Here is a 22332-nt window from a genome sequence, read left to right on the forward strand (position 1 = left end):
TTACCATCCATAACTATAAAAATCCTCCGTTACAAGCAAACACTGTATTCAATATCAGGTAGAGAAGTGAGATGTAGGCCTACTTTAAGTATCAAAAATTAAAATACTTATGAATGAGGGAACTTATGATTCTGTGAGAGAATACTGTCCAGGCATAAGCCATCAGATCAGGCATAAGCCATTAATGAGAACAACTTTTTGGCTTTAAAATGATGGGAAATCCTTCTCCACAATTGCTTTGTCTTTGAAGCATGCTCTGTAATTCATTAGGGAGACCTCTCTAATGGACTACTTATCTTATGGACATAATATGTGTATTCTTATGTGGGGTGGAGAGTGGCAGGTTGTATTGAGTATAGAAACTCAACTCAGAACTAGAAACTGTGATGAGAGCTTTGAAAAAAGACATGTCATCATTGTGTGCAGACACAGTCCTGTTCTGAATTTTTTATTTATTTTTTTTAATTTATGGTTTAGCAGATAGAGAGAGAGAGAGCAGTGAGGAGTGAGAAAGACATGCATTCTCACTGACCTTATAGATGAACTGTAATAATATTAAGTCATTTTTCTCCTGTTCTCTCATTCTACTGTGTGTGTGTGAGAAAGAGAGGAACAGATACTCCTTGCTGCTCAGACCAGCAGGGCTGCTCTTGGTACACTGTTATTAGCCGGGCTGGCAGTGCTGTTAGAGGCCTCCTCATTCAGATATGTTTATTATCAGGACTCAGACAGTGATGGATGTTTATCAGCTCCACACGATTTCATGCTGGAACCACTTCACTTATATCTATATCTATAACTATCAGCACAGAGATACACACAGCATCTATGCACACACTTACTAGAGGCTGTTGCTGAATGTACTGACAAGGAGGCTCATCATAATAAATGAATGCTGAAGAATTTGTCCTTCTGCAATTCTTTTAGAACTGTCCACTGTCAACATCTGCTTTAGCACGTCAACAAAACTTGTCCGGTCACATTCATCAGCTTCAGCACCTTCTCCTGAGAGTTTACCAGATGCCTTGCACAGGATCAGAACAAAACAGTAATACAAATGGAGCTTGTTTTGTTATATGTCCTCATGTCTGAGTTATGAAAACAGGTGTTTTAGTTCAGCAATTTGCTCCAGATGCAGTGCATGACACAGGGGGAAGGATGACAGATGGAAGAAAAGACACCAAAATTTGGACAGTTACAAACACAGCTAAACAATGACTAAATAATGTCACCATAAATCTCTATGGGCAAGCTTCCAGCCTTGAATATTTTGGATGGACAAACTGTTCTGTGTGTCCAGCATTCAGCAAATGGTCTGGTGACTTTCCAACACTGTGTATGATGTGTCTCATCTGTGGACAAAACACAATACTTTGTTATATTTCAAGGCAATTTTTAAAGGTGTGAAAACAGAATTTCTCCAGAAGTTACCTACAAGTTAGAATCACAGTGATCTTTGGTGCTCAGGCAGTATGTGTGCATATGGCTTAAGTGTCTTTAGCTTGAAATGAGAGTCATTGCTTGTCTAATTAAAAGATTAAAATCTCTCATTCTAACCCAATACACAGGATAAATTCAGTTTGTTTTTTTTAAGAACCATGATCTTGTCTTTCCATTGCTCTCTGAGTAGACACTTTAGGTTATTCTGATTTTGAGAATTTATACAACCATTAAAGACAAGAACATTTTCTCTTCTGTCTGAATGATTTTTCAGTCTGTGATGGAGATCCTATGGAAATAAAAAAACATTTATTTGGTAAGCACAAAAGACATAAAGCTGTTTTATAGTCCACGTTTTATCAAACACAAAGATGTAACAACAAATGTATGTACAACCATGTACAGTGTTCAATACAATATTACAAGAATATCAGCACTTCATGATATTGTCAGGTAATATTCATGTATACTTTTATGTCAAAGTATCATTGAAACAAAAAAAGCTACAACAGAGTTAAATATTTGACTTGGAGTATTTTCACTTATTTAATTACTGTAATTAATAATATGACTATAAATATAAAATAATTTACAAAATTAGCTCACTCTTTTGGTGTATTTTTGTTCAGTGTATTATTACAGGTACTTAAAAAAAAAAAAAAAAAAAAAGGTTCTCATAATAAAGCTTGCTTTGAATTACAGATCCCCTAAGTGGGCAGTGTTAGTTGCCAACCATGAAAAAAAATCTTTTGCAAAAAAGAGCTCAGAAAAGCTGGCTACAATTATAGCTTTAAATCCAAAGCTCTCATGCATGGCTTAAAAATAATAAATATCAGCCCATAATAACTACATTAAGGTTAATTAGGTTTAGTTCAAGCTGAAGTGCCCTATAAATGGGCCATTATACAGGTCAATATCAGGATACAGTGTTATTTAATCTATAAAAAATAAGATGTTTAGTCTTACATAACCATCAGAAGAGCAGCCAAATGCAATGTTTATAAAAAGTTATTAACAATAAAGACAAACAAATTTTTGGATGTTAAAAAAAGCACTGTTTTACACAAGCCATGCTATGGTTTTAAGTAAAAAGTAAATACAAAATAAAAAAGACCTTGTGTCTGTGCACAACATTCAAATGCAGCAGGTAAACATTTGCTTTGTCTAGAATATTTAGCTATTTTAAAATTAAATAGTAGCAACAATTTTACCCTGTAAAACACAGACATCAAGGTTACCCTGTAAAGGAGATTAAGTCTTTTAAGTTTAGCTTGAACTAATCTAAATCAGAGCAGAATACAAACACACTTCAAAATGACACCATCTCCTGCCTGTGGTCTCTGTTCGCTGGAAGCTGGGAGGATTTCAGCCTGAGGAGAGGACAGTGCTGTCAGGAGAGGCTCAACACAGACCTACTGTTGTCTTACTCCAATAGCACAGAGGTTTGAAAAAGACCAGTTTTAACACGCTTCAGTCAGAAAAAAATCAATCAGATTCCTGCAGTGTGTCAGGAAGTTTGACCTTTCCCATGGCAGTTGTAGCCGGTGTAGAGATCAGTGAGTGTTCAGAGTCAGTGTTTATGACTGTGATTGCATGATTGCTTCCGTTGTCGTCTGCACGGCACATTTTCACGTTTTACCCTCATGTGTCTTCTTTCACCAGTTTTTGGCCTCATGCGTCGGCAATGGGCAGGTGTCTGTCTGGTTGTATTTTCCTGTGGGTAAGAAATAACTTATTAGTGACACTGGGATAAAAGAACTGTGCTGACAGGGAACTCACAAAACCTCAGTTCAGAGCAGAGTTGAGGGAAAAAAATGACTCCACAATAAATTTGATGTCTATGTGACTGTTCAAATAAGCATAACTGCAATAAGACAGAGTTTGATATGTTCCTCAGCTCCAGCACTGATGTTGCCAGAGTAAGATAGTCTCACAAACACATGAAGCTGATGCAGATGTTGCCTGTACCTAAATGTAGGATTCCAGGAAAGTCTTCAATACCTTTGACAACAAATTGCTGTGTTCGGTGTGAGAGTGGTTGGACATACTCATGTTTGGTGAGGGGGGCTTTGTCGCAGGTGACGTCTGTGAGCTGCGTCCCCTCCTTGCTGAGTGTCTGCACCCCCGCCTGTTGCATACTGCCTCTAGGAGTAGATATACCCTTCAGCTTCACGTCTCTGCAGCCAGGACACACACACGCACACAAAGGTTTGGATCACAATGAAGAAAATTTGCTGACATACACAGACACACTGTGCATCCCCTCAAAGACTAACAGCTTCTCTTCACATCAACTCACCCATTAGTGGTTCCAGCTCCTTCTTCAAGCATTTTGATGCCCGGAACTTTCTGCCCAAAGAGTTTCACACCAATGGACATGAGGAGGCCGCAGCGATTTCTGTAGCAGCAGGTGGCGTCTACCACCAGGAACACCACCAGGAAGATCACCATGACGATGCCAATCACGCTGCCTTTGGTCATGCGATTGCTCACTATCAGGAGAGATGACAAAGTCTGCATGACCCGGCTGAATGTATGAGAAACCTCTTGGTTGAGGCAAACTACACATTTTTGTTGGTGAATTTTTCACAACACTTTGTTGATGTATAATTAATCTCAGAGCTATTTGTATCAACACTTAGGTCATAATGGTAAATTAGAAGTGCTGAGCCACATTCTCTGGCCAACACCCTAAAGTGTGTGGTAGAGGAAATAGGAGGCCACATACTAGGCTGTTCCGCAGTGGTGAAGTTGAACGTAGCAGGGGTAGAGGAACCATTAGCATTGATTGCTGTGACTTCCAGTTGATAATGTGACCCGAAAGACAGGTCTTGAAGGGAGACAGAGTCAGCATCAGGCGACAGCTCTATCTCTTTCCACTCAGCCCCTTCTGTGTTCTGTTTAAAGAGAGAGCAGAGGACAGGGAGGATGAAAGTCAGGAACCAAAAAGGACAGAAGAAGAGAAAGAGGTTGAGAGAGTCTCTTACTTTTCTGTATCGGATGTTGAAGTGCAGCAGAGGCGTTCCACCATCATCAATCTGTTTAAGAGGGACAGAGAAGGAGTTGCTCTCCACATTTACCTCATCCAGTGACAAATGTGGACTGTCGGGTTCACCTACAGGCAGGAAGCAGAGAAATGGGAAGGAAGAGACGACCAACTGATGACCACGGATTTACACTCAACAGTCATGAATAATAATTAACGCCTAATGATTGGATGTAGTTGTACTTATTAGTCTAGTACAGTTTGACTGAACATGTCAGTTTATTATTTCATACTTTAGTAAACCACTGTGAGCGCTTTACCTCCTGAGGATGAATGACAGTAGATTGCACGGCGTCATCAGCAGCATGAGTGAGCGTCCGACAGCAGATGATGATGTCAGAGAAATGTTATGATGATGGTGTCATGAGAGATGAACAAGAAAAATTAGTGATAGCAGAGGAATAAAAAACCCTACTAACCTACAAACACACTAGCATGCACACTCACACTGCACATCAGTGAATGTGCATCATTAATACATACATGCAAATGTATATACCTGCAAATATGTACACACACACACGCACTGCTTATCTAGTTAATGCACCACACAACATTGTGGATTTGGTGTGTGTTGTCAGTGTTTGGTGCTAATATATGTGTGTAGCACTTACGTATTCCCTGGGTACGAACGCTGGTCGAGTCAGAGAACTGTCCCCGTCCTACTGCATTCAGGGCAGCCAATCGCACCCTGTACAACGTGTACGGATTGAGGGCAGTGATAGCTAGGGGATCTACAAAAGTGTACAAACACACACACACACACACACACACACAGAAGGTCACTTCAGCTTATGTACAAAATTATGTGTTATTACATGCATGTTCATGTATATAACAGGATTTTCATCAGCTGACTTTTTTGTTCAGAGAGAATTATCGTCTGTGAAGAGCAGATGTTCTACCTGAAGTTGGTACTGTGATCTCCTTCCACTGTTCGGCTTCACTTTGCCTCCACTGCAGGACATAGCCTGTAATTGGCGATCCTCCACTGATGGGTGGGATTTTGAGGGAGAAGAGGACTGACGTTGGTCCAGGTGAGACTGACAGGTAGTGAGGTGGACCAGGCTGGGCTGTGGGTGAGGAGGCAGGGAGGGGGATTGAGGAAGGAAAAACAAATGTTAGAAAATGGTACTGGAACTTACACGAGCTGCTTTTCCTTCATTCTTGTTTTCTCAAATACTAAGCATGGCATGAACTCTTACTGAGTATGGCGACATCTCTGGATGCATTTCCAGTGTCACTGACAGCCATGCAGGAATAGAGTCCACCATCAGAGGGCAGTATTTCATTAATCACCAACACACCATCTGCCACTTGGATGCGACCAGAAGTAAAGTCCTGATAGAGGCAGAAGAAAAAAGCAGGAAAATCACGCTAGAAGTACTGCTCATACAGATTATCATAACATCAGTTGCTGGGATCAACACACTAAATTTAGCAGTCACCAATCATATTAACAATGAATGGCAAAGACGGGCATCCTTTTGAATTTACAGTGTCAGCTTTGCTGCATGCAGGTGAATTTGTGTAGTCGTCTGGTATGTGTGTATACGTCCATGCACTCTTACCTGTGAGTATCCATGGTTCTTTTTGAGCCAGTGTAGCTCAGGCTGAGGATGGCCAGAGACGTTACAGGACACAGATACACGCTCACCCACTGATACGATCTTCTGCTCTGCTGACAGAAACACCTCTGGGGCCTCTGAAATGAAACATGTGAGTTATCAAGACAGTAACCACCTAAACAATATTCAAAGAATTCAAAGAACAGTGGAACTGAACCAACCAAAGACATGAAGCATGATGGTAGCACTGTCCTCAGCCAGCCTGTTTGCAGCAGTGCAGACGTACTCCCCATAGTCGGCTCTGGTAACAGACTGTATAGTCAGCTGGCTGCTGTCTGAGTTGAAATGATGACGTGAGGAATCGAATGTCACCGGCCTGGGAGTACGAAACGAAGAGCAAAATGCACATGGAGTGACGCTGTACTGATTCTTTTCTTAATGTGTGTTTAAAAAATATGGCACAAAGAGATACTATCCAGAAGTTTGCAGGCATAACTTTACAAAGCAGGACAGGAGGAAGAGAGAAGTCAAGAGAGGGACACAGAGGAAAAGTTAGAGAGGGAAATGGGTGACGCCACGGAACATTACTGTAACTGAGCTGATAAGGAAATTTCTTTGCTTCAGCTTCACACACATACATTCTGCTCCACTCACTGGCACACATACAAGATGTTAACGCTACACTAACAATACAGAGAGTCGGGGCACTAATCTAAGTTTTGTTGCTGATTGTAGATTGCCTACAGCCAAGGATTGTAATTGGAACAAACTGAGTATTTATGGAAAACATCTTGGCGAATTGAAATAAAAGTAATATAAAAGTAATATATATATATATAAAATAGGATTTACAGTGTTTAGACTTTTGCCATGAGTTTAAAGAAGCAAAGAAAGATTCTGGTCAGCTACAATCTCCAGATCATACTTGTACATTATCAACATAATGTACAAAAATCAGGTCTTACATGGTCCAGGAGATATTGGGTTTTGGTATACCGTCCACCAAACAAAGCAAGGAAACGTTTGTTTCTGATCCGGCCATCACTTTTTTCACCTCTTCCCTCAGATGCACTGTAGGAGGAACTGCAGGAGGGGGATTGCATTTTAGTTAATGTTCAACTTATGTTCAACGTGTTCAACGTACAGAAAGCAAAATGCTCTGCTTCAAATTTGTAAATGACATTATCATAACTTAAAGTAAAATAGAAAAATTTGTCACACAAAATGCTCATGACCACTGAACAGTTCCAAACTGACACTAACACTAAATGGTTGAGAGCTATCAAATGCTATTTTACACACACCAGATTTAGCAAGAACCAGAAAGTATCTTTGTGTCACAACTGATCTTTCACCACCCTGGATGCTATATAGATTTAGTTTTTAATTGTGTGGCTGGATAGATAGCCAGATATGGTTATCTGCCATATATGTTAATTGCTATCTGTAGTCGCTGGGCAGAGGCCACTAGTAATGTGAAAGTTGCAGAGGTAAAAGGAAACAGTCAGTGGTGGTGAATTAAAACATTACTATAGTTTGACAAATAAAACGTGAATATAAAAATGTGAGAAAAACTAAACTAAACAAACAACAGAAAGACATTGCTAGTTCCTAACTAAGCAGTATTAACATCAGCATTCTCAACATCGTTAAAAACAGACAATTCATCAGTACAAACTTGATTTGAAAAAGCTACTCACCATTGACGAAAACAGAGATCAAGAGCTCCTGAGAGACGGGCCTTCCACTGATCTTGGCCTGACACACGTATGTCCCAGCATCCTCTCTCTTCACATTTTCAATACGGAGTGTGTTATCGGTCATCTTCCGCACACGTTCTCCCTCTGAAGTGAGAGAACGCAGAGACAAATGCAGAGACAAAAAGACTTTGAGTTGTGGAAAGAGTGATAGGCAGAAGTAAAGAACACTGACATGTTCTTATGACACAAAGGTGTTTTTGGCATTCAACAGATACAGAGTAACATCAATCATTTAAAGCCGGGCCACCCACTCAATGGAAGTCTAATATATAATATAATAAGTGATATTTCTTTAAAGTCACACTTATTTTAAAGTACTGCTGGTCCTACCATTAGAAGGGATTTCTTTCTTGTCTCTAAACCACTGAACATCCACCGCTGGCTTGCCAGTCACCACGCATGGCACCACCCCGTTTGTGCCGACCAAAAACTCATGGTAGGTTTTGGTGCTTCCAAATGATGGACCCTCTGACGAAGGAGGAGAAGATTAGGATACTGACTTTATATTCAATAAAGCAACAAAACGAGCGATATCATCATCAGACACATGTTCAACACGACCAAGTTCTTTCTCTATGCTGATTCAGCAACATGACTGACCATTTAAGTGTGTGTGAGTCAGTTGTTACTTACCATAAACATACATCTGTGCGTAAGCATCATCTTGGTGCCCGCTGTCGTAGTCACAATGGCAGGTGTACTTGCCGGCATCCTCTATCGTAGCCTTCAAAATGTGCAATCTAGAGGAGGTCTCATCCACAGTGGACACAATTTCATCATCGTCAATGTCTTCTCCGTCCTTCTGCCACTTTATAGTTCCCTCTCTTCCAGCTAGGACAGGAGAGAAGAAGAGTGAAAAGAAATGTTGGATGTGTTTCCTTCACACAGACAAGTTTCTTTGGTCATCAAATGAAACAAAAGTGACTCACCTTTACACAGCAGAAGGATCTCTGCTCCCACCAGCACATCTTGTTGCTTGACAATGATGTCCATCTTTGCATCTAGAAGTCATAGTGATTCTGATTTACTATCAAAAAGACAACTTAGGGTTTACGATATTGGTCTTTATTTTGAACTGATATTCTGAAACACATGACCAACACATTTCTCCTCAGAAAATCCTACTACGCTATTTAGTGCCGTACACAGCCACAGCCGTCTTCACCGTGGCTTTGTGTTTTCTCAATTCTCGTGCATTGTGCTGTTAGCACATTTTATAACCCTGCACAAACATGTAGACCATGTTGAGCTTTATGCAATGAACACACTATGCTCTGATTCATCAGTCTTTCCACCAGCAGAAAGGTATCAACTATTTAAAGTTTCTTTCTGACTTTTTAAAACTGGCAGAAAAAAACGTGTTTCCCTGTTTATACAGACATGGATACTTTAGATGTGGCACAACAACAGTCAGATATTGGTTATTTCCTGAGTTATTTCCTGCTTACACTTTAAAAAGCTTTCCTTTGCTCATAGTGTGAAAATTTCAGCCATGCAGTGTTTATCAAAACATATCATTACAACTCTGTCTTTACTGCTAAGTCTCAATAATGTCCACAGATCTTACCTGTGCCATACACCAGCAGCAGCAGCAGCGAGGCCAGTTTCAGGGGACCTAATTGGTTCGTCATGTTCACCTGGCTGCAGGTTACCAATCCCACAAGACTTACAACTCTGTAATTTGCCTGTTGAGCTTGAATGTCAGCACAAAACTGGACCAAATGCTTAAATCCTGGTCTAATAAAATTTACAAAACTAACTAAAAATCTACTACACAGCAAAGAAACTTCCAGTTTCTTCAACTCAGCATTACACTGACATGCAGACTCCTGTTGCTGCCAAACCACCTACGACAACTATGATAGGGAGAGGGTCTGTTTCAGAGGTTATATAGGGGCACAACAGCTGAGATGAGAGGAAACGTGAGGGGGGAAGAGAGAGAGAGAGAGAGAGAGAGAGAGAGAGAGAGAGAGAGAGAGAGAGAGAGAGAGAGAGAGAGAGAGAGAAAGCACTACTCTCCCATCCCTCCTTTGACCCCAGTTACTGTCATTACTGTCCTGAGAAATGAGAGGCGATGACGGGAATGACGCCCGCCCCCTCCCTCCTCTCACTCATTTAGAACTTGTCTCTTTGTTACCACACAACTGTCTCTAACTATTGTCTGTCTCTAATTTTTTTAACTTTCTTTCTGCCTCTCCTCTCTCTCTCTCTCTCTCTCTCTCTCTCTCTCTCTCTCCCTCTCTCTCACTCTCCTTTGTCGTCACCCTGTTCCCTGTCTCTCCCTCCAGGCCACCGGATGAAAGCAGGGGAGGCAGCCCCCCAGGGGAAGAAAAGATGGAGAAAGATATTTCTATCATTCCATCATTTTTTCCTCTCTCATTTAAAAAGGGTCACATTCTTCTTCTCAAGCACACGTACCACACTGCACATACGCTGCCAAATTCTCCACATTCACATTTGCTGAAAACGTATCTCCTGCAGGATGCTGAAATCAACAAACCTCAGTGACGACTTCTTTATTACAAAGAAAGGGGTTTATTAACTTGGAAAAACAGCCCATGCTCAGTGATTGCCAACTTGATAGTGTTGATTATCAGATAAATCTAGTGCATTTAATCATGTAGTTCAAACTTTTCAAACAACTTTTTATACAAGTAGTCAGGTCAAAGTCAAATCAACATAGACTTAATTGAAGTAAAAATCAAATCAAAACTTTAAGTTTTGAATTGGCATGATAGAATACATACATTTTGACTTCAAAGCATGAAAAGAATGTTATTAGTAACACCTACAGACCCTATATGAAACACTGAAATTAGTCATATCAATGGTTGATAAGGTGCCACAGTTCAAGGCTTTGATGGTGAATATCTTAGAGCCACTGAGCTGTTTATGGTGTGTATCAAGGATACACACTCATGTTCACACACAATCACATTTATTTTGATGGCACGGTATCAGTCAGTGTCACTGAAAGATGGAATTCAATTCAAATTTTCACCAAATTCTCTGACTAAAAGATCTGAAAAAATTAAAATGTCATGTGCTAACCACTGTACTGTAAGTATTCACTGAAAAGAGGCAGAAAAGGGCTTTTTCACAGCAGAGACTTTGACTTATCATTGAAGGAAAAACAGAAAGTGAAGCAATCAAATGGTATTCAGCTATCATTCATTTTATTATTTTCACACTGTGCCATGTGAAATGTCGGCTGTGAGAAACACCTGTGGGATGTTTTTACAAAAATCTCTGGACAGAAAAAAATCATCACAGAACTCTGTGCATCAGTTTTGGTGATTACCCAAAGTTTGATCTTGAAGCATGCCTGGGTCAACATACTGAAACACACACACACACACACACACACACACACACACACACACATACACACATACACACACACACACACACACACACACACACACACACACACACACACACACACACACACACATACACACATACACACATACACACACACACACACACAGGGTTTACGTCACTGCCCTTTCATCTATGTGGTGTTAGCGCCCCCCGCCAGTCAAGTTTCGTTCCTCTGGGCCCTATAACTTCCATTGGCCAAGAGCCAGCCTGCCCCTCCCACCTCCCCCTTGATAGCCTATCACTGTATCCACACCGTCGTCCAGCCAGCCAATCAAAGGGTAGAGTCCAAAGGGGCCACCTATCAGGTTGATTATCAGGAGGTGCTATTATGGCCCATTAGAACGGAGTGTGCTCATAATGAGTGCTGTTTACAAGGACCATTAACAAGGGTGGGCACACACTGACAGCTGCTTATATCAAATTTGTTTGAACTGTGTTTTTCTCTTGTTCCCTCTCCTAATTGATAAAACCCCTTGTGTTCATTGATGCTGCTGTCCACATTGCATTACTGCAGCTCAAAGACAACAACAACAAACTACAAAGATACTTAAACATCTTTGTGACAACTTTGAGACCCTGGTTTCAAAGAGTTGTGGCTTTATACTTTATGTGCATCTGGTCTTCTCCATGTTATTCTTAATAGTAGGTCAATTTTTTCTACACAAATTGTAAATGACATTAATGCTCAATGAAAAGCGTTTTGGTTTATCGACATTTTTAACCACTGAAAGAAGCTATTAAATCTGTATGAAGAGTCATTGAGGTCCCAAATATGATAGAAGACCTTGCAGCTCTTTGCATGAAAATACATGAAAAATGGATGCGGTTACACTTGTAAAATGTCTGTGTATCTGAGCAAGCATGAGCATTTTTGGTGTATTGGTTAAAATGTAAGTTTCACTGTATGAAAAATTAGGTTGAAATGTATCCACTGTTTATGGTGCATTAACCCGTTATCTTTAAAAATTCATTGAATGACACACCTGCGACTAACCCAATGGGAAAGGGTTCAGAAACCCCACAGAGAATTATTCACCAACTCAAATCACACTACAGCATTTCTTCCTCAAGGAAACCATCTTTGACTGTTAGCTAAACTGTACAGACACCAGCACAGAGAGTAACAGCCAAGCGTCTGAGCCAAACGTTCAAAAAAACTGAATGATGTATTAAATTTGACTGGTGTACAACATGATTACACTATGATAGTCCTAACAAGGTCTTGCTGATCCTGTAGATCAGCAGTGACTTTGTTACTATTTAGAACAAATCCCCCTTAAAAGATGTGCACTGGCATTTTCAGTCCTTTATTTATTTTCTATTGTCACACTTCAGGGAAATGTGTGGTTTCTCAGCATTAACATTTTGTAACACCAAAAGTTGTCTCTATTCACCCAAAACAGTATTCTTCTCACACACACACACACACACACACACACACACACACACACACACAAATATGTATTAGTATTTGTACATACACACAACACTGCACAGTGTTCCTCTCTTTGTCTTTGTGACCAATAAATAAACAAAATACTGAGAACAATTGGCTGTTCTCTTGGTGCCAAAACCTCTTGTAGTAGTAATCACAAACTTTCCTACTCTCACACGCATACGCACAAATCACACAAGAAAGACGTACGTGCATTTTGGTAATCTACCTCAATAATATCGGTTTAAAGAAATAAACTAACTGTAAACTTTCAGTGTCAACATACTAGCTTATATTTGTAGTCCCTTTCTCAGGAACATAGCAACTAGCAAGAACTCAGCGATTTGCTAAACGACATCAACAGGGTGTTTGCATGTGGATAATACATGTGTATTGTGCTTGTGATCCTGTTTTCAATTCCATTTACAAATACACGGACAATGCACAAAATATACCATCCATAGTAAAAAATATATTACATTTACATAATACACACATTTTTGTGTCTGTGTACATGTAGAACAGACACAAAAACAATGTATACACAAACACATGTAGCACACAGACAGAGACAGGCAGGCAGTCAATAACATGACAGCTGAAGACACGAGGACGAGACAGGCAGGAAGGAGAGAGAGACAGAGACAGATTCTCGTGACAGGAGAAGACACACCCTCACTCTCCCGTTTGTGCGAACAAAACAGACCTATGTGTGTGTGTGTGTGTCCTCGAGTATCTTTACTATACAGATAAGCTTGGCTCATAGGTTTATATAACTGGAACAACAATTAACCATACTGTTTAAAACTATTTCACAAGACAAGTTAGTGAAAGGACGGTAAAGATTTATACTTTACATTTTTTCCTCACTGTTTGAGAGTCAAGACAGCTGTCATTTTTCACACTGAGCTGAAAAACATTGTGGACAGTTGTGGAAATGACATAAATCACTAAATCTGCAATGTGGCACAATTGTATGTGCAACAGCTGCAAAATGTAACAAATATTGAAAAGACCTCTCAAGCCAGTCAAGATCATTTCATAAACTGTGAAGTAAAACAGTAAGACGAATATTCTCTCAGATTTTGCTGTGTGGTGATCTCTAATCGGCAGCTTCTGAAACACTGTTCGTGACGTCTGAACAGGCTAAATGGACGGACACAGATTCATCATCTTTCTCCAGCAGAAAATAAGAGCCTGTGAACAGAGATTAAAGTTCGCTCACGCCAAATAAGAAACCATGTTGTTGTCTCAATTATTCAAATCCTGCTAGAGCTTCAATGTCAGTGTGAATTTATAACAAATTGCTGTGAATAATATTCCTACTGCTGGCAGGATAAGAAACATTTCAACTTAAAGTTAAAAACTGAAATGTTAATCGAAAATAAGTCAACCCAGGAGCAATCATGTCATTATCCCCACTGCAGCGCTTACATGTCATCACTCTATAGTATTACTGTAACATCAAGATGCAGGAAGTCCTCAGTGCTCACACACTAAGATAATAATCAGTGCTTACCCTGCACATGTGCCACTAGAATGGTTTGTGTGTATGTGCCTCTGTATGTGTGTAATGTCTACTACAAGTCCTCCACCCAGCTGAAAGTGTGGATTACTTAACCAAAGAGCAATGTGTGTGTGTGTGTGTGTGTGTGTGTGTTGAAGAGCATGTGATTCTTCTTCTACACGTTCACAAGCTCTTGCTTTGCACTGCACAGGTGTTTAAAAACTTGTTCAAGGTGAATATTTTCACAGATGGAGAGAACATGATAGTGTAGACAGCTTTGATATGAAATTATTTGATGCACAACATTAACATTCACTCATCTCGCAATTTTAAGTGGAGCCACAATATGTCAAATGCACATTGTAACAGTAAGGATCAACACAAATTATTAGAATCTGTACAATCCAATAAAAGTTGGTTTATTTGATCAATTTAAATGTCAAATCCTTGGAAATAAAATATTTAAACCACTTCCAGGTTTGTTTAGCAATTATTTTTTGTTACAACTCTCAGGGCATACACAAAATCATATTACACTTCAAAGTATTCAACTGAAAAATTGAAAGTAACTAATGCAAATACTGCTTTGGCATTTTTAAAATAAATCTATTGGACGTATAATTTTACACTGACTCATACTCAGTAAACTTCTACTTCTGAAGTGTGAATATTTTTCTTTTTTACGAACTGTAAGTCACACTTTGGTGTAGCTGTATCTTTCTTTTCAATATTCCTTTTATCATTCTTATCACTGTAATATACTGGACATATCCAAATTGTATGACAGTTTTGCACAAAGCAACTTGTCCACAAGATAATAATTAAAATGACATTTCAGGGAAAAGACTTTGTGTTTCTTGAAAATGAGGTGCGACACACCACTACCAGCATTAAGTACTCTAACAGTGCAGTTTGTCCTCACGTATGACACATCATCCTTGTTACAAAAATAGCAGCAGACCAAACTGCAAACAAAAGGAATTCTTTCCTTCTCCTCTATTCTCTGTATTGTTATCAATGTGAAAGTGACAGCGAGCGACAGTGGCAGCTGCTTGCTATATTTATCCAACTAATATTTACACACAAAAAAGACTGTGAGAGAGACGCCCTGGGGTCATCAAAACCTCTGTGTACGCCAACCATTGTTGTCACATAAACAACCAATAAACAAACACCACAGTGTGTTGTCCTCTTGTGCACCACATTTGCGTGCTTTGTGTATATTTTTACCATGTCGCGCCTATTCTGGACAGGTCCAGCATTTAGCCAGACCCCTGTACCTCCACATTTGTTCAACTAATAATGGGAGAGACCCCGACGATTTCCTGCTCTTCCTGGCCTCGTGCCATACAGGAAACTCATAGTGGATTAGCAGAGAACACAGACAGGTGACAGACAATGTCCTCAAACATCTGTCTGCCTGCATGGGCTCTGAGGGAATCAGTGCTCTCAGAGGCCTCGTTGGCGATGCCCCAGCAGAGTGAACTTTATTAAAAGAACCTACACTATGAAAGACAAAGGGCAGGGCAGGGAACCCCACTGATACACTGTCAAAAGTTTTAGAACAATGCAGATGCTGGTTTGGGATGAACTGGAAAGAGGGTGAGCATAAAGCAAATTACAAGTGAAACACACAAAAAACTTAATTATTTATTTGTTCTATGTTGATCTATGTTGACTGATTTCATTTCAGAAATGAACACTGAGACATTACAACATGAAAATGTCTGTAACAACTAGAAAAGTGACGGTGTTCTAAAACTTTTGACCAGTAGCGTATCCCTATGACCACAAAATGATGAGCAGGATGAGATGTAGAGGCGGGTGTGGTACGAAATATGGTGCTACTCGAGAAGATTTTTTCAGCCAAAGCCATGTCCCTCATCAAACGGCTTGGCAGTCTAAACAATCCAGAATGTCGCCATTAAGTCTCTCATCAGATCTTTCATCTGAACATCAAGAACATCTTAACCCGCTCTGGCAGATCCAGCTGCAGATGCACTGTTGATGTTCCGTTGCTCCGATTAAAATACAGCCAGCCAGAACAACAGTGTGAGAACTGAGCTCTACAAAACACACTGTGTGATAACTTTACGTACATCAAGTGAAAGATCCAAATCTGGGTCGCTTGACAAAATGTTTGCGTAAGAGCAGTTTAAAAATAGAGCTGTTTGCCACTAAAATCCCACCTTCAAATCTTATTTCACAGTCATAATGAGTGACACCATTTCAGATGTACTTTCTGACTGAAAAGCAGAAGACAGAGGTGCTAAAATTAGTGAAAAACTATTCTAAAATCCTCACTCATTCAGTCCATCACCAGCGTGTCATCAGAGGCCACTCTGCGTGATCCAGTTAGGCTATAGATAGGCTCCGGCAACGTTAGTGCACGTCACTGAAATTCAAAATACAATCAGGAACAACAATAGTAGGAAGACAGATGGTAGGCTGGTCTGCAGTGTGCTTATCTCGAAACTAAGCGACTGTCTTTTGCAGACAATCAGAGCAGCTAAACTAATGAGCTCTAGTACCTTCAAGCTTCTGCATCTCTGCATTAAAGCGTAAGTTCATTTCCATACGTGGATTCAGTTTGGCCCTAACTGAACACACCTTCTCTACTTTTCCTGCTCACATGTGGCTTAGATAAAATTAAACCTATTCATTTACTCAGACAGGATTCAAATCTAACTTGTCCTCCACTGAGAATCAGTTCACTTTCTAATAAATGATATAAATAACATCCTTCCATTACGATGAGGCACTTCAGTTACAGTTTTTGTTGACATTTGGAAATGAAAAGGAAGTAGTTGACCCCATCCTGACTTAGCAATACAAACAATATTTTACCAGAATGGTGCTCTGTTTATTTGACTTATGGTTTATTTTGCATGCCATCACATGAGTGAATGAACTCTCATCCAAACAGTTGCAGGAGGCTGTGAGCGCTTTGCCAGCAACTGATATTTTACTAGAATTTCCGTTAAGGATGTTTTCTTCCAAACACACACGCGGCTTGTCACTCAGCAGACATCACTAAAACTGACAGTCGAGGATATCTGCCGTGCTCAGGATTTGCAGTTATTTCTAAGTAAGTATATTTTATGAACAAAACGTTTATCTCGAAGGGAACTTAATAGTACAGGATTCACAAATGCTTACGCTAGATTTTTCTCTTTTTTCTGGTTGGAATAGTTAAAGAATTTAAAGTGCCACGATATAAAGAAAAAAACAGACACTATGCATTTGTAACTTTATGTGTAAGTAGTCAGTTAGAGCGGGGAGGAAGCACTCGAGGACAGGGTAAAGGTTCAGTGACACAGAGTTGGGCAAACTAGCACGTAACCTCTCCATGCAGCATTACTTTAAGTTATTTGTTAGTGTGTCTTATCTCAGCTTCGAGTGTTGACGGAGGCCTTTTCTTTTGTTGAACTGTTGCCTTGGGGAGCTGATAAAGGCAAAGGGAAGATTTCATACTTAAACACATATGACTAGCCTTCACACACACACACAGACACACAAGGACAGAGAGAGTAAAAGTGGATGGTGGGCCAAAAAAAGTCAAATGCATTGTTAATACCTGGGCCTGACAACATGATATTTATGTCCACAACAACAGGTCACTGTCTAAAGTCCGGATAATCGTCCAAACATCTGTAGTCTTGCTATGCACAGACAAGAGGACTGATTATACTGACCAAAAACTGTTTCAGTGAACATGTGGGCATCTGTGAACAGAGTTTACAGGCACAAACTCAAATGTTCAGACTTGAACTGAGCTGGCAGACATTAACATTCAAGCCAGAAACACAGAGTTTGCAAGAACAAAAAACTAAGGCTACAAAAGGTACAAAAATCTTTAACAATCGCTCATAATAGCAGTTCCACTTGTACCTTCAGGCACATGAGTGTATTGCTCACAGGCATGTTAACAGTGCTTGCTGAGGAGGTAAAGACTGGTCCTGTCCTGTTCATGTTGGCTTTTAAATCATAACTTACTCAACAATGTTAATTTACACTCTACACATAAAATAAAACGTGATTTTTGTGTCTTTTAATTTCTTAACTATTACAAAAAGAAAAACAAATTATTGATTTTTTTTTTTTTTTTTTTTTAATTCAGCCTCTGAAGATGCCCAACTTTCCGTAAATAAAATCACAGTGGATCCTGAATGCTGCCAGTTCTGTGCGCCAGCCAGTCTGACGATGTGACCTGGAGCTGGTCAAACCTACGTGACTGTTGTTGTGTCTGAGCCTCATTCAGGGATTTCTGCTGTTTATTTTGTTTAGTCTTTTTTGGGCCTCCCTGACCACATCCTCTTGCGTTCTCCAGTGCTACTCATACCGTCATCCCTACACCCCCCCATCCCCGCCAAAAACACACCCACCCAGCCACCCACTCCCAAGCATGTGTAGTATCATGCATACAGGAAGAGAGACGTGCTGCTGAAACAATAGAGAGATATCTAAGCTGCAGCCAGGAGCCATACTGCAGACGAAGCAGCGGCACATAGATGGGATGTTAGGTCACTTTTGTTACCTAAAATACATGAAAAGACACTTGAGGAATTATTTGGGCTGGTTCATTTCTCACCAGTAGCTCATTAAGTTATTAAACTACAGTGTTGATGAGCACATATTGAGAATCTTTAATTAATCAATGAAAGAAAGAAAGAAAACTAAATAAAATAAAAATACATTACATTACATTATAAAACAGAAAATTTAAGTTTATTTAACTATACTCTCAACAGACACTGTGGGACTAAACAAAGTATTTCCTGGTTCCCTCAAGTCTCATTTCTAATTTAAGATGGAGCCCAGCAGGTGAATAACATGAATGTCCTCTCAGGAGGTGCCTTGACCTGTCAACCTCCTCCACCACCTCCTCCACCTCCTCTTCCTCCTCCTCCCTGCCAGGATCTGTGTCTGACTGTCTGTGTCTCTACGTGACTGGTCCAGGGTCTGTCAGTGCCAGTGGAGGCCGCCATGGCAGCAGATAACACTAACTAGCTTCCTGCCATTAGTGCTAATTGCCCCGCGGCCCAGAACTGTGCAGACACCCTGGGTGGAGCGTGACTGAAGAGTGTGTGTGTGTCTGTTTTTGAGAAATTTAAGTTATTCGCATGTCTGCAAATGCAACGTACCTGTTTCTGTGGCTGTATTTATCACTGTATATATCCCCATGTTCTGGGGAACCATATGGTTGATGTGTTGTTTAGTCGTGCATTCAGTTGGTGCATGCAGAAAACGGAAGAGAGGATGACGAGGATGTGGGCAGCAGAGGAATGGATGGGAGCGATAGTACGCAGCCAGACAGAATGTGTACGTCGTCTCTGTCTCTCACAAAGCAGAAAAGGAAAAGAGGGTGACTTAAGTTGAATGATCTGTTGTGCTCTAGGAAAGACCTGGGTGTGTTCGGTTTAAAGAGACAGAGACACATCATATGGATAGATGCCACATAAGAAACAGATTCAGTCTTATGTACTGTTACACCAAGTATTGTAAATTACACGAGGGCATACAACGGTGACAGTGCATCAGCGTCCGTGATGACTTTCCTGTGTCTTACAAAAAGGGAGGAGGGGATGTTTAGATGTTGCGCTGTATGTTATCACTGGGCTATCTGCAGATGTCTACAGCTGGCTATATGACCCTGGGGACGGCTGGCAGCAAGCTGTATGTATCTAACCAGGACATCAAGCAAGGACCATTTAACCATGCAAATGATACAGAAACATAACGGATAACATACAGATATACTTGTGTCTGTACAGTAAATATGTAACTGGAACCAGCAGACAGTTAGCTTAACTTAGTTTAAAGATTGGAAAATGGCAAAATAATGAGCCTGGTTCTGAATAAATAAACAAATAACTCTGATAATAAATAATTATTAACACATCTTGTTTGTTTAGTCTGTACGGAGCAGTTACTTGGCTGGGAAGGAGCCAGAAAAGAGAGACTCTGGTCAGATTTTATAACCCTTGGACCTCATCAGCTGATTCCAAACACTGCAGCTGATCAAAAACATTGGCCATCCTTGACTGAAGCTTCATCGGATAAATGCTAGCAATGCCCTGGGCGGAGGAAGTCAACCGACTTAAGATGACTTGGCTGACTGAACGTCACAAACTTTAAAAAGATTACAGGATCTTCTGAGGAGTTATTAGCTATCTCATGTAAGTGTGTGTGTGTGTGTGTGTGTGTGTGTGTGTGTGTGTGTGTGTGTGTGTGTGTGTGTGTGTGTGTGTGTCTGCAGTACGTTGATGAGAAGAGAGCATCAAAGCAGGCCAGCATCCTGTGGGCAGCCCAGGGCAGGACCAGTGGGCACAAGGCGGCAACGAGGTGGGTGTCCTGGAGCAGGCACCACATCGTCTGCCTACACATATATACACACACAGGCACACACACACACACATACACACACCCAACCCCCCCGGGCACAAAAGGCCACCATGTAATTGATATAGTGTCAGAACTCTGGGGACGGAGAGCTGGGAGGGACACACAAACACACACTCAGAAGAGCTTTCTACAGACCTAATCAGTATAAATTTGACATTAATACTCCAGTGACAGCACTGTTCATAATTTAAAGATAAAATTAAGAATTAAAAAATGATTAAGGACTGTGAATTTACATTTTCCAGTAGTTTTACAACTGTATAAATATCAGGGATCAGTAAGAGCCTGAGAACAGGACGCAACTGCATTCATGTAAATTCAAAGCTGAACTTTGGCGTAAATGACTTCTTATGTTAAACCTAATTGTTGGACGCTGCTCATAGAGCTGATCACATGAAATTCAATGAAGAGAAAGGTGCATTTGGTGATACAGTACATCACTGTGGCAGCAGCGTCAACGGAAAAATCTCTGATTGTGTAAAACATCCCAGACTCAGCTTGACTCAGATGTTTTACACCAACAGAAAAGAGGAAAAATGGAAACGCAAAAAAGATGAATATGGATTATACGTTATAAGTATGAATATATTTAGAGTTATAACTTATTGAGGTTCACTCAGGCAGGTTACAGGCCAGTCACAGAACAAGAGGCTGTTGCGTCTTGGCGGTTGAGGTGCATGCGTGTGTAGAAATGACAGTGCGTCGTCTGTGATATGGACAGAGCGGGTTTATAGAATCTGCTTGGCTGAGTGAAATTAAATGAGCAAGGGAAGATAATCTGGTTATTTGGTATATACAGGTATTTAATACTAAAGAACTGATTAGAGTTAATTAGATCTAGTATTATAGATCAATTTAAATAGATTTACTAGATATAGTAAACGCTCAGTCTTACTTGAAACTGGCTCGTCATACATATCTCTTCAGTAATGATGTAGGATTTGTAACAAAATGCGAGAACTGCAGTATGAACTGCATAAATTCATATATTTTAAAGAGGTCATTTGTTCTGTTGAGTGAATTGTTTCATGGATATTTTATTAGACTAGTATTTTCTTCACCTTGTGAAGTTTTCAAAAATGTTCTTTCATTGCAAAGATAAAGCTGAAGATAAAAGAAGACAAAAACAACAATGGTCTAAGTGTCGTGGTCCTCTATAATACTATTTCTCCATATTTTGCTTGTCCATTCGCTACTTGAATTTGTTGAGTGTCAAGAAAGTAATTATAGAGCCATGTACAGTTTGTCAGAGGGATGGTGACATGATTACTAGAGTTTTCAAGAAAATTCAAAAATACGCAATCTTTGGTTTAACATGTATTTAGAAGATAAAAATGAATCTGGTTTGTTAAATTGAATAAAATATTAGATCACTGCACTGGATTAATTAATTAATTAATTCAGATAACGTTGAGCCAGTCTCAGTGACAAATTTGACTTAGAAGAAAAAAAATTATCATGACTGGAAGATGCAATCAATGAAACATTTTCAAGTGATTTTTTTTTATCCCCTTTTATAGATCAAATTTAAATGTGCCAGTATCCAACATTATAGTTTCAAATGGAAGCATCTCTCAGATTTCTGTGAATGACCACAGACTCTCTAGAAATTATTTTACTATAATTATGACTCTTCTGTGTGTGTCTGTGAACCTGTCAGTCTATATCTGCCAGCCTGTCCTGATCTCTTTGGGTGAGCGACTGTATGTGTAGTCGCGATATCCAGTTGGACACTGAGAGCGAGAAGCATCTGCAGAAACAGTGATTATGATGTTTGGCTGCCATCT

At 40.0% G+C, this 22332-nt stretch overlaps 1 protein-coding gene across 1 annotated transcript; it reads right to left on the reverse strand.

Moving 5' to 3' along the window:
* Positions 1-1727: 1727 nt before the first annotated feature.
* ncam3 (neural cell adhesion molecule 3) lies at positions 1728-9678 on the reverse strand. The gene is made up of 16 exons (XM_041045212.1): positions 9382-9678; positions 8744-8815; positions 8448-8645; positions 8145-8282; positions 7755-7898; positions 7020-7137; positions 6276-6430; positions 6058-6191; positions 5692-5827; positions 5392-5559; positions 5100-5220; positions 4428-4557; positions 4169-4337; positions 3740-3932; positions 3489-3617; positions 1728-3154 (listed from the first exon to the last, which is right to left on the reverse strand). Exons 1-16 carry the CDS (start codon positions 9443-9445, stop codon positions 3112-3114), a joined length of 2112 nt encoding a protein of 703 aa, XP_040901146.1. The 5' UTR covers positions 9446-9678; the 3' UTR covers positions 1728-3111.
* Between the last annotated feature and the right edge of the window lie 12654 nt (positions 9679-22332).

Source organism: Toxotes jaculatrix, chromosome 8 (genome assembly GCF_017976425.1).
Source record: "Toxotes jaculatrix isolate fToxJac2 chromosome 8, fToxJac2.pri, whole genome shotgun sequence".
Lineage (NCBI taxonomy): Eukaryota > Metazoa > Chordata > Actinopteri > Toxotidae > Toxotes > Toxotes jaculatrix.

What these genes read in the sequence shown, in the direction of transcription:
- ncam3 (XM_041045212.1), bottom strand. Translation starts at nt 9,445, where the DNA reads ATGACGAACCAATTAGGTCCCCTGAAACTGGCCTCGCTGCTGCTGCTG. An exon ending in GAAAGAAATCCCTTCTAATG is followed by an intron (nt 7,899 to 8,144) that starts GTAGGACCAGCA and finishes CTCTCACTTCAG; the next exon opens with AGGGAGAACGTGTGCGGAAG. An exon ending in CATCATGCTTCATGTCTTTG is followed by an intron (nt 6,192 to 6,275) that starts GTTGGTTCAGTT and finishes GTTTCATTTCAG; the next exon opens with AGGCCCCAGAGGTGTTTCTG.